This window comes from Adiantum capillus-veneris, chromosome 30 (assembly GCF_014529385.1).
Source record: "Adiantum capillus-veneris isolate H3 chromosome 30, ASM1452938v2, whole genome shotgun sequence".
Taxonomy (NCBI): Eukaryota; Viridiplantae; Streptophyta; class Polypodiopsida; order Polypodiales; family Pteridaceae; genus Adiantum; species Adiantum capillus-veneris.
In genome coordinates this window covers 30,147,142-30,159,601 of record NC_140960.1, presented here as the reverse complement: position 1 = coordinate 30,159,601, position 12,460 = coordinate 30,147,142, and the positions used below count along the sequence as shown (strand labels likewise).

At 40.8% G+C, this 12,460-nt stretch overlaps 1 protein-coding gene across 4 annotated transcripts in view; it reads left to right on the top strand.

Annotated features, from left to right (window-relative positions):
- The first annotated feature begins 7,086 nt into the window (after positions 1-7,086).
- The window catches only part of LOC147417735 (DNA repair protein RAD51 homolog 4-like), a 68,982-nt gene continuing 63,608 nt past the window's right edge, over positions 7,087-12,460 (top strand). For 2 of the 4 annotated variants that reach the window (XM_086506574.1, XM_086506576.1), the window contains exon 1: positions 7,087-7,309. In XM_086506574.1, coding sequence (XP_086362700.1) covers positions 7,228-7,309 — 82 coding nt within the window. In that variant the 5' untranslated portion in view covers positions 7,087-7,227. The remainder of the gene's footprint in view (positions 7,310-12,460) is intronic. The other 2 variants (XM_086506573.1, XM_086506575.1) reach the window with 2 other exon arrangements.

Genomic DNA, 12,460 nt, shown 5'->3' with positions numbered 1-12,460 from the left:
AAGCAACTCAAAAGTTGTCAATCTCCCACCTCAAAAAAATTCTTCCTCGCTCACACACAGAGAGGCATCAATAACTAAGAGTGTCAAATATTGCAAAAGGTGCATGAAATTTGCCACAAAGTTGGTAAAATACTATAGCATACAACTATCACAAGATAATAATAAAAATTAACCTAAATTGGTGGTAAATTCTATCAAAATCTCACTTGCATTCACATCAATACTCCAATCACCAAGAGCACCAACAAACTTACATCTAGTGGCCAATCCTCAAAGCATAATCATGTGCATAACATATATCTCCATCAATAGATCACAAATAACATTATTTGCAATCAATGCTCAGAGTATCTCATTAATTTTCATAAATCGGGAGGCTTGCCATTGATAACCAAAAGAGCATCAGATCGCCATATGCTCAGACAAATTGGAATAAATTGGCACCCAAAACAAAAGGAGAATCATCTCATGTGCAAGGCATAAAGAGATCACAATCATCATAAACATGTCATAAATCGGCATCAATGACCATAGCATAAAATTGCTATAATCTTGCAGAAAGAGAGCATGAACAAAAGCGAGTCAATGACAACTACCTTCACAACTACAAATAAGCAAAATCATTAGGAATATCCTTAAGAGATCATCACATTTCGCATCGGATAACCAAGAGAGAATCAAATTGCCACATGCTAACACAAAACAAAAAGAATCATCTCATGTCCGAGGCATAAACACACCAAAATCATCATAAACATGCCATAAACCAGCATAAATGACCATAACATCAAATTGCTATAATCTTGCATAAAGAGACCATGAACAAAATCCAAAGTCAATGGAAAATGCCTTCACAACCACAAATAAGCAAAATCAGTAGGAATTATCGCAAGAGAGCATCGCATCTTGCATCTCACTCTCGAGACTCTCATGCCCACAATCGGCATGGATATCCATAAGGCATCAAAGAATATGACAGGTTACATGTGCAAAAATTTATACACACCCTCTCTTTACTACCTCACTACTACAAACAATAGATTTGCAAATCAACAAAATAAAAAATATCTCTCCCTCCTGTAGGAGAAGGAATTGTCAGATGGGAAGACTAGTCCCAGGTAGGTGTGAGGCAAGATCACATGGTCACTATCCAATGCCAAATTAAATTACAAGTGGATGTTTGGAGCTAAATAAAACTGAAGGTCTTAAGGTAAGTTCGAGGTGAACTATTTGCTTGATGTGAACGTGTGTGGTATTAAGTGAAATCCAAATAAACCAAAATGGAACTACCCATGAGTGTAGTTTTTAGCTTAATTAATGCGTACTCAAATGTTACTCACACGTACACAAGAAGCGTGTGATAGTTCATCAATAAGACCTTAACCTTAAATCTGAGATGTTGAGGTTAAAAGGCCACTATGCCCAACCAGTCACGTCTAGATGCCCGCTAAATTTTATTAACTCACTTATTCTCATTACATAATACATGAATAAACTACTACAACAATATTTGATGGAGCAGTGAAGCTTTGCCCACAACCTATGTGCCCTCTTCTCTCTCTCTCTCTCTCTCTCTCTCTCTCTCTCTCTCTCTCTCTCTCTCTCTCTCTCTCTCTCTCTCTCTCTCTCTCTCTCTCTCTCTCCCTCTCTCCCCCTGTGTGTGTGTGTGTGTGTGTGTGTGCGTGCGCGCGCATACGCATACAGTAACCTTCAAGTGATATCAGAAGAAGCAAAGGTTTCCAGCTTGGGTGTGGAGAGCTTGCGGAAGCTCAACTTTAGGAATGCGAGAAATGGGGTTGTGAGGATCAATTGAGAGAGAAGCTCCATGATGTGGGTTGTGAAGCTATGGATGGCTTCAACCCCTTAGTCTACAGGAGCACCACGTTTTAGTGCCTATTCTGGTAATTTTTTGCAGAGATCTTTTTTCAAAAAAATTCCAAGAGAGGAATATTGGAAACAAAATTCTACAATTTTTTGCATCTCGCATGCATGTGCGAATTTCACATGCATGGTGCAAGGGGATCAAGGGTAGGCGTGATTTTGGGGATGGACGGTAAGATTAGGGCCATAGATTTTTAGTATGAGCAAGCCACTTGAAAGCTATTCCAAGTTAGACTTTAGAGTTAAATGTTAGATTGATCAAACATAACAAATATAATCAGACTTCAAATGAACATAAGGAAACCAAATAGAGAGCTGAATTGAAACAATAGAGTCAAAAATTGGACAGCCACATACTGGAACTCATATATTCAGATGTTAAAGCTAGAAGTAAAACTAAATGAACAGTGAGTGTGGGATTACAGTAGAGCTTAATTGACACTAGAGCAACAACTCAATGAATATACAAGCAACTACAAAGGGGCATACAAATGACCTACAAGTGAAACAGAACCCAAAATGAAAGGAGCAGGCCATATTTATAGGTACACATATTGGGTTCTGATCGATTGTTCACTGTACGGTTACAACCCGATTATTACTACTGGTATTGGTAATCTGACTATTGATGCTTCTATAGCACTAATTCCCACTATCTACATCCTCCTCCCCTTTCTTTGAGTTTTGGCATGTACCAAATTTCCAAATCTCGGTTTGATGTTAGCATTTGCGATTTTGTTTGTTTGGAGCCTTCTTCAAAGTGGCCTTTTGAACCATCTATGGTGATATATGAAGAACTCCTGGTTGGACATGACATGGAGCGTTGGAAGCAGTGTTCTCCTTCTACATAATTCTATATATGACTTCCTGCTTCAATTGCTCTCTATGCTTTGCTAGCATCTCAACTTCATAGGGTTTAAGAGTATTTTAGCTCTTGGTGTCGTGGTCATACAAAGTTTTGGCTCCTTTTGTCAACCTTGCCCAAGCCAACTTATGAAAGACATCCAAATGGTTGGCTTTGATATGTGCTTCAAAGAGAACTGCAACGATGTCTTTGAATTGCGGTTTAAAGTTGGCTTTGTTGGACAATTCTTTTGAGGAATCTTAGAAGCCTCGAGTGAGAGTAGAGTTGTAATGACTCATTCATATACTTGATCAATTGACTAATTTGGCTTCTTCATTGAGTGATCATTCCTATGAAATTCCACTAATAAAGAATAGATCAAGTGGAGAATCTTGAGATTCAGATGCTTCCTTTTGTCTTACTTATCCAATGCTAGAGGTTCTGCTAGTCTAGAAAAATATAACTTAATCTTTGCCCATTATAGACCCCGAGTAGCATCAGTCCAGACAAAGTCCTTCGATATAATTGTGCCATTAGAGAAAACATAGTCCTCCTCTTATGGTCCTACATGCTATCTTCATAGTCCTCCTCATATGGTCCTACGTGCTATCTTCAAATTGAGTTTCTTCGAGCCTAATTTGGACTCATATAGAAATACCAAGTCACCTTTTTTGAATCACCTTACCTTTAGTTTGCCATCATGCATCAAATTTTCCTTCATTGTTGTATTTCTTCTTGCTCTAACATTGCTCTATGTCTAATCTCATCCAAATTTAGTAGCTCATCCAATTTGTTCTTCAATGTTGAGTTGTAATCCATATCATGTTCTATAGACATTATGAGATCAAGGACCGCAAATTCCATAGGTACTACTGCTTCAGTTTCATACACCATTATGATTAGTGTCATACCAGCTATAATCTTTGAGATGTTTTGTATGCGCAGAGTGTTGTTTGAAGCTTGTCATCCCAAGTATGAGGCTTGTTTTGAACTATTCAAGTCAAAATGGTCTTGATAGTTTTGATGTTACTCTCAACCTATCCATTGCGTTTAGGATAATACGTCGTAGATTTTTGATGCTCGATCAAGAAGATTTCACTTAGAATCTAAATAGTGTCATTGATGAAATGAGTCCCCTGATCTGAAACTATCTCAATCGAACAACCATATCAACATATGATGTGTTCATATAAAAACCGTGTTGTGGACTTGACAGTATTATTAGGTAATGCTTTAGCTTCCACCCATTTGCTCATATAACATGTATCCATGAATATATACTTGTTCTTTCTGGTAGTAACCTATTTGAATGGCCCCATAAAATCTAGACTCCATTTCTTGAAGATTACTAATGGTGTATTGTGGTCAAAGGTATCATGTATGTTGCATTGGGTTTTCCCATTCTCTAGAAAATAGCACGTCTTACAAAAAGCTCTAACATATGATATCAAGCTTCTGCCCCCATAACCTTGCTTGGAAAATCTTCTTATAAGTAATATTAGTGGACAAAAAGTCCCATTCCCTTCAAAATATCACATGTCTTGCAAAAAGCTTTAACATCTGATATCACGCTCTGCCACCATAATTATTATAAGTAGTATCAGTGGAAGAAATGTCCTCCTAAGCTTGTATTTTGAGCCTCAATTATGACTTGCAATTTGCCTTGCATTGGCATACACCGTCTTAGAATTCCACCTATTCCTAGCTGGGTCCTTGAATTATCAGCATTTGGCTTACAAGCTCATGCAATTTTGAGCCATGGCCTTTCCGATAGCATACTATATGCTCCTTGCACATCTAATAGTAAGAAATTGGTTTTGAATTTTTCAAAGCCTACCTTGTTCTAAAGGTTTTCAACTAGACCACTAGCCTGGACTATCTGCCGCTGATTTGCCATTCAAATTTTGAAAGAAGCTAGTTTTATAGCTTGAATTCCCAACCTCTCTCTTACATGCTCCTCCAATATGTTTACACCAGCACCGCCATCCAATATTATCCCCGATAGTGGCTCCCACTGTTTCCTAATCTTATAATCAATTTGGATAACTCGTACTTCATCATATTTGATCTCAAATAGATCCTCGACCATTATATGTGATTCCTTCTTTTTTTGTTTTTTAATAGAACTCGTAGCGTCTAGCAAAGTCCTTCTGATATCGTCTAGTTCAATAGTAAGCCTCTAAATTCTTTCACAGACCTTGACATAGATATGGTCTAGTTCATTCTTAGAGCTACTATCTAAACTTGATGACCTCCCTTTTGGATAGCTATCCTTATAGTGCCATCCTCTGTTGGTCTCCTGCATCTTCTAGCTGATGGATCCTTTTGTGAGGAATGTTGCTTTTGAACATGTTTTGTCCCCAGATCCAATTTATCAGCCTAGGCCAAGCCTTCCTTGACTTGCCAGACATCCATCTCTAGATGCTCCTTTGGGCCCTTTGGTGGTCCTTTGTTTTCTTTTTGAGCATCTACCTTACCAGATTCTTTCTCTGCGAGTCCTTTCTCTAAAATTTTTGGAGCCTGTGGGCGAAAGCATTTGGATGGCTCTGGCCTCAAAGCATTCAGGCTTCTTTGGCATCTTCTTTGCCAAATCCTCCGTGATCTTGGCCGCCAACATCCTCTTCTTTTGCCATTCATCCACCTCCTTGGCCTTTCCTTTGGACTTCCAAACGGCTGTTTGTTTCTCCTACCTATGAGCCTTTTCAGTCTGCTTAGTTTGGTCGACCGGCTCATCACTCCTCAATGACAACCCCAACACTCCTGGTGATCACTCGCACCCCGGAACTAGGTCTGCCATTTTACCTTCAAGCACTTCAGCTTTAACATTATTTGGGCATTTGAGTTGCAAAGTGTCCATACTTTCCACATGTATAACAACCGAAATTACGCCTTGTAAAATTAGCTCTTCCCCAACCTCTATCAACGAAATTATGATATCTGCCTCTTCCGAACATGTTACTAGTATCAGCCCCATTATCCATACTTTTTGACATTCCCTCTTGCTTTGCCTGTTCAAGGTATGTCAGTGCTATCAAAGACACATCTTTGCCTTCTTTGAAACAATGCATTTTGATTTTGCAACAAATGTCCAAATGCTTTACAATAGGTACATTGGCAACACTTATAAGACATGTGCTCTTTCGATTTACACTTAGTACGCAAAGGTCTCGATTTTTCCAACTACATGTCTGATTTTTAGATATTCGCTTTAACATTGCCTCTATCTTCTTGGTCCACGATCCCTTCTTCCTACTCTTCGATTAGTCCATGACCCCTTCTTCTTACTCTTTGATTGGTCCTCTAAGTCACTTTCAGAAAACTAGAATTGGAATTGGGCTTCTCAATCGATGATTCACTGTCACTCAAATTATGGCACCAAGTCAATGAATTTCCTAGTCGGTGCTACTATCTCTTGTTCTTTGAATTTCTTACTTTTGAATCCACTCACAAACCATGAACGCATCCTCTTCTCTGAACGTGGTTTGTTCAGTTGTTTAGTTAGCTCCTTGATCTTTTTGGAAGACTTCAAATGAATATAAGGAAACGAGATAGATAGCTAAACCGAAAGAATAGAGTCAAATATTGGACAACCAGATACTAAAACTGATATATTCAAATGTTAAAGCCAAAAGTACAACTAAATGAGAAACGAGTGGTGGATTACAACAAAGCTTAATTGATACTGGAGCAACAACTCGTTGAATGTACAAGCAACTAAAATGGACCTACAAGTGACCCACAAGTGACAGAGAGCCCACAATGGAAGTAGCGAGTCCTATTAATAGGTACCCGTACTAGGTTATGACTGACTGTGCACTATATAGTTATTGCCGACCAATAATTATTAATGGTACAGGTAATCCGACTATGTATTGACGCTTTTATAGGGCCATTTTTCACTATCTCCAATTTTGGCGCCTTATATTTTCAAAATGACGTTGTAAATTTTCAAAAATGTCTAAATATAGTAAATTTTACATCATTAATGGGCATGGGTGAAGTGGTTAGGGCCCAAGGGTGATGTTAGACGGCGGGAGGGGAGACTCGACACTAATTGACACCTCCTTTTTTGGAGGGGATCTACAGTCCCACATCGTTGTTGATCGTGGAACGTGCAACCATTTGGAGGAAAAATATGGATTGGGTGGGGTTTGATCTCATGACTTCTCCGCCACACAGTGAATGTCTTACCTCTAGGTTGGTGCACATGTTTTGTTATGCAAAGAAAATGTAACATTATATTAAGTACGCCTGCGATCCTGCACTTTGGTGGTGTGAACTTAGTGTAAACCCGAAGCAAACTCGGTTTGAACTAGGTTGCCAACCGAATTAGATGAATTTATAGAAGCACATCGGACGCTCCCGAGTCCCAAGTCCCAAGTTCCAACCCTCCCACCAGGTGTTTAAACCCAAAACGTTGAATGGCCAGACTTTGGACTCAATGCTGCAGTCCCGTGACATGAGGTGTTCACCTCATGTTTGAGCTGTAGAAGGCGAGAGAGATGCCGACACTGCAGTCCTTGAAACTGCCGTCCCTTTCGAGCCCTGTGCTTGCCTTCTTCTCTCAGCTTGGCATCGTTTCCGGTGGGTTTTCTGCTGCTCTTCGAGTTTTACATATGCAATTAAGTAACATGCAGCGGAGACCATGAAGAGCAGGTACTTAGGTTAAGTGTACGGCATACCATGATGTCATTTGATAATCAACACCACCGTTTCCATGTCAGTAATTATTTGAGCGGTCAAGGGCCATGCACATTGAGAATAACACAGGTCTTCCTTGAGTGATCCATCACTCAAGTGTTCAAGGACAAGAAACCTACATGCAAACTCTCTTTTAGTGCATATTTGTATTTGATCCTATTATCATGTGATTATGAGGCACAAGCATTATCTCCTCTTTGAGGACAGATATTCTATGATTTTCATTTCATGCATTTAACTAAATCCATGGTCAGTAGATTGCATTCTCTGAGCAAAGAGCTACTGTTTTCCATGTTTGTTAGGGCCAATTTTAATGCGTTGCAGTCTACCTTCTTGAAAATGCTCTCTCAAGCCATTCCAAGATAACACTTTACTCAGGTAGAAGAAGCTTCCTTGATTCTACGTTTGCCCAAGCTCAGACTAGTGCGTGCGTGCATGCACATGAATTTTCTTTATTTTTGATGACCATCAAGGCTTGGTCCGGAGCTTTTATTTCCAATCTAGATGTACTTGTACGGACATATGTTTACTTGTTAAGATACATATTGTTTGTGTCATGATGTATGTGGCATCATCGGACCAGACATGTAAAACAACCTTAACATTAAAAGAGATATACAAAAGTGCCGAAATCAAGGAAAAACTGATATTCATATATACCTTGATGAGTTTAAGTATATGTTCTAGTTGTATAGCGGACATGCAGACTTCACACTGTGAAGTTTTTGTACGAGGTACGACGAGTTGATTTTGTGCTAATTCTTTCTATCTTTTGTGGTGCGTATGCCCTATCAACTACCTCATTTTTGTGCTATTAATGCTTTTTTTTAGTGCTAGGCTTCAGTACGACTGAGTCTGCCCTTGATCTCTAGAGTCATGACAAAAACTCAGCACGTTGAACTTTGTGTCAATGTATGCTCATGTGTGTGTGAGTGTGGTGTGTGTCACTGTGTTGTGTTGGGAGCATTTGCTAGTACCTAGTTCTACACCCACTATTGGGCATTGACAATGTTAGTGGGATGTCGTGCTATTTAGTCAATATTATGCATGATGGAGCTGATGGTTATATTTTCTTGTGGGTGACCAGGCTATCCTGGATTCATCTTATACCTTGCCTAGGAAAACCTACCAAAGCCTTTGCATTCCTACCAATGTAGATTTCCACGTTTACACACTTCTATTTTTTTGTAGTACTGTATATTATTGGAGGAACGCCGACAATGATTTCAATGTAAAAGGAGAGAGCCATACTATGATCAAAGGGGTCGGAGATGGGATGCAGCCAGAAACATTAAAAACAGAGCTTGTATGTCCATAGAGTTATCACACTAACATGAAGGCAAAAATGCAATCTCTGATAGAGAGAGGCCACAAAGCAATGATAGGGGTCCTTGGATTTTAAGGAAACATATGATGATTGATTTTTCAGATTCAAATGGACCAGAGGGGACTCATATGAAGGAAATGGAGACAAGGGTATGAAATGATCCCAAAAATCCAAAGCCACCTGGTTATACGGGCTTTTGGAAATCCTTCATGGAGCTATCTGCAGACGTGTAATAAGAGATTTTGAGATTGTGGGCAAGAGCAGAGCAAATGAGTATGGGTCTTTGGTGGAGGCTGACAACATTTAACAATACCTATCTTAATTTTCCCTAGGAGTTAAGCACCCAGTCACACATGCATTGGAGCCCTGCGCATAGGGAGTCAAGTGGACACATGCGTGCTTGTGCGCACACATGCACATTTTTTGGAGCCCTTCATATGGAGACGGCCTTTTGACATTTCAATCACCCCACCATGCTTTAGTAGATTGGGCACTTGGACTCTGCCTAATGGTGGACAGGGATTGAGAGGCCACAAAGTAGCTCTCAAGTATCATGTATAGCAAACCCTCCATTTGACATGATATTGTTAGACGAGCTAGGTACCACTATACACCACTATTGCTTCACTATGGTTTAGGGCATGCTTGTGTAGCTAGTGTCTCCTAGGCTGGCCACCCAGTGCATTTGCTGCATCTGGTCGTGGTCGAACACTTGCGGATTGCCTGTGTTTTGATCTTGCACCCACTGAGGCTATTCTATACCTTGCACTTTCCTTTAAAGGTGAATTTGGGCTTATTTTAGATTCATTTAGGTAATTTAGGTATATATATCTTATACAGGCCTTCCCGTTTATTTAATTATTGGACATTGCCGCCTAGTCCTAACCTAGTATACGCTGTATCTACTTTGTTGAGGTCATGATGATGACGGGGGTTGTTCGATACCCTCCTTTATAGCATTTTCTCTCTTTCTCTCTCTCATTTATGACATGGTACCATAGGCCATCTCTCTTGGCGATTTCCCCCCTCACGTCAGATCTTCTTTGGCAGCCAATATTTTCTCTATGCAACATATTAATAAACACTTAGGTTATGTTTTTAACAAAGGCTAAGGCAATGTTTTTAATTATGCGGAGGCCGTGTTTTCAATGAAAAAAGATTGATTTGGCCAATTTTTTTTTGGATCACTACAGGCCAGCGCTTTGGCCACCCCTCGCTCTTATTCCCTTCGATTGCCCAATGTTTTGTGAAAATGATGCTCCTTTCTCCTCTCAGGCTATGACCTCAGCAAGTCTCCTTAGGCGATCCTTCCTTTTGTTCCTACATGACATCAACAAGGCCATTGTCTAGTTCAACCTTTACGAGGGCAACATGGATCATATCTGGATTGTGGAGTGTGAGAGTGCACGTGTGCTGAAGCGTGAGAGAGAGAAGAAGAAGAAGAGAGTTTTAACGTCGTAGGAAACCATCCCAAGAGACCTTAAAGATCTAGCCGATGAGGAGTTGAACTCAAGACCTGGTATTCAAGAGGGAAATGGCATAACCAATCTACCACACTTGAGAGAGAGAGAGAGAGAGAGAGAGAGAGAGAGAGAGAGAGAGAGAGAGAGAGAGAGAGAGAGAGAGAGAGAGAGAGAGAGAGAGAAAAGAAGAAGAAGAAGAAGAAGAAGAAGAAGAAGAAAAGAATTTTAACGTCGTAGGAAACTATCCCAAGAGACCTCAAAGATCTATCCGACGAGAGTTGAACTCAACACTTGTTATTCAAGAGAGAGAGACACAACACCAAAACACTGATGTAGGGAAGAGGGGGGGATCAACCCCCCATTGACTACCAGAGCAGAAGACCCGTACAATGATCAAATGATGGAAGTGGGTACCCCCCTGGCCTCATAAATAGGTGTCCAAGGGGGGGTAGGGCAATGCCTTGGAAAAATCCCCCACAACCCATCAAGAAAATGATATATGGAAATATATGAGGGCACCCGGACAAAGTGGGCAGCCGGCCCCAAATTTGGGCGGCTAGACCAGGTACTGTCTATGTAAGGTGCAGCGGAAGTGAATGTTGAACTTTGCTCAAGATGAGTGCTCCGATCTGTGCTCAAGGGTTCCTTTTACTTACGGAAGGGAGAGCCTTCCGTTCCTTTAGTGAGAGAGTGCAAATGATCACAAACAAAGTGGAAGACACTGTGAATGAAGGTGCTGAGACTGAGAGATAGAGAGAGAAGAATACAACACCAGAATGTTGTAAAACCCTCCTCCGAAGGCGCCACTCTCTATGGCAAGAGCGGTCTGCTATTGATTGCACAAATCTCTACAATGCAATGGACTTGCTGACGATGAGGACGGCGACGGGCCAAAATCTAAAAATGCTAAGGGCTGAAATCTGCAAATTGTATCTGTTGAATTCTGACTTTGTGTCGGTGACGACGGCGATGATGATGATGCGACGACGATGCGCTGAAAACGCAGATGCTGAAATCTGTGAATAGCGGGCTGAATCTGCAAACAGTGGCTGATCTGACCGTGCGGCGAGGATCTACTGCGGGAAGGTGAGATCTGCGAGGTTTAGGGTTGCTCTGCGGTGTCTATATGTTGAAAACTGAAAACGCTGCAGCTAATGATGGTTCTGTCGCCGAGAAACTGCAAAACGCTAGAATGCTCGGCAAGTTGTAAAAACGCTAGGCTTGATCTGCTGTCTGCAAAAACGCCAGGCTGATCTGGGAGTTCTGCAAACGCTAGGTACTCTGTTGCAAAACGCCAATGTTGATCTGCTGCAGAAAACGCTAGCTTGGTCTTGATGGTTGAAAACGCTATGGAGTCCTGTCGGTCTTGCTAAGAAGGTGCACTGCAAGTGTGGTTCTTCTGCCTCTTCTGCCAGAAAGTGCTAGCGCTAGCTTTTCTTATATATTATCGTACCAGAATTTCCCTACCCAATTTCCCAACAAAGTCACTTATTAATAATAAGTGAAAAATGGCTAAAATAGGGAAAATGGGTTTTGTGCAGTGTAAAATGCTCCTGATGGGTATTGACTGTAATCTGATGATCATGTTGTGTGTAACCAGAGGAAATGCAACTACTCTAAGTGTCTGGACATACACGGCTTGCGAACAGACTCACAAAAGTGCCAGAACTCTCTCTAAGCTGAACTGAACCCTAGTCATGAAGTAGCTTGTCCACATGCACATAGGGTTAGATTTGCACGTGACATCCCCTCCTTTTAAAGTGAGGTATTGGTATCGAATTGTATGGCGTCGAGGGAGATCGCCAATAGTGTCTGGAATCCTGCGCAGGACTCTTTGTCAGCCCACTCTGATGCGTGGGTCATGTGATACTTGAACTTCATAAAGGTTTGGAATGCGTGCTTCTATGGGCCGCGCCGAAAGCAACAGTCATTTGAGGCTGCTTTAATGGTCCAACTGCGTCTATGGACGTAGGTCCACCTTCATCAAGAATCTTCGAGGATGAAAATTCTTGAATCCACTTCCAACACAAAAACATGAACATATCCATTCCATGTAAAGTGACTGGAAAAATTCTAGTCTTCTTTAAAGATTGTGCATGCAATGTAGATGAACATATAGACGAAGTGCCAAACCGTTCATCAAACACACGCAAACAATGGGGTCGAATCTCGACTTTCTGATCTAAATCAATCAATTGTGGCAAATCAAAGTGGAAATTTCGATGCGTGATGCTCAATCCTTCT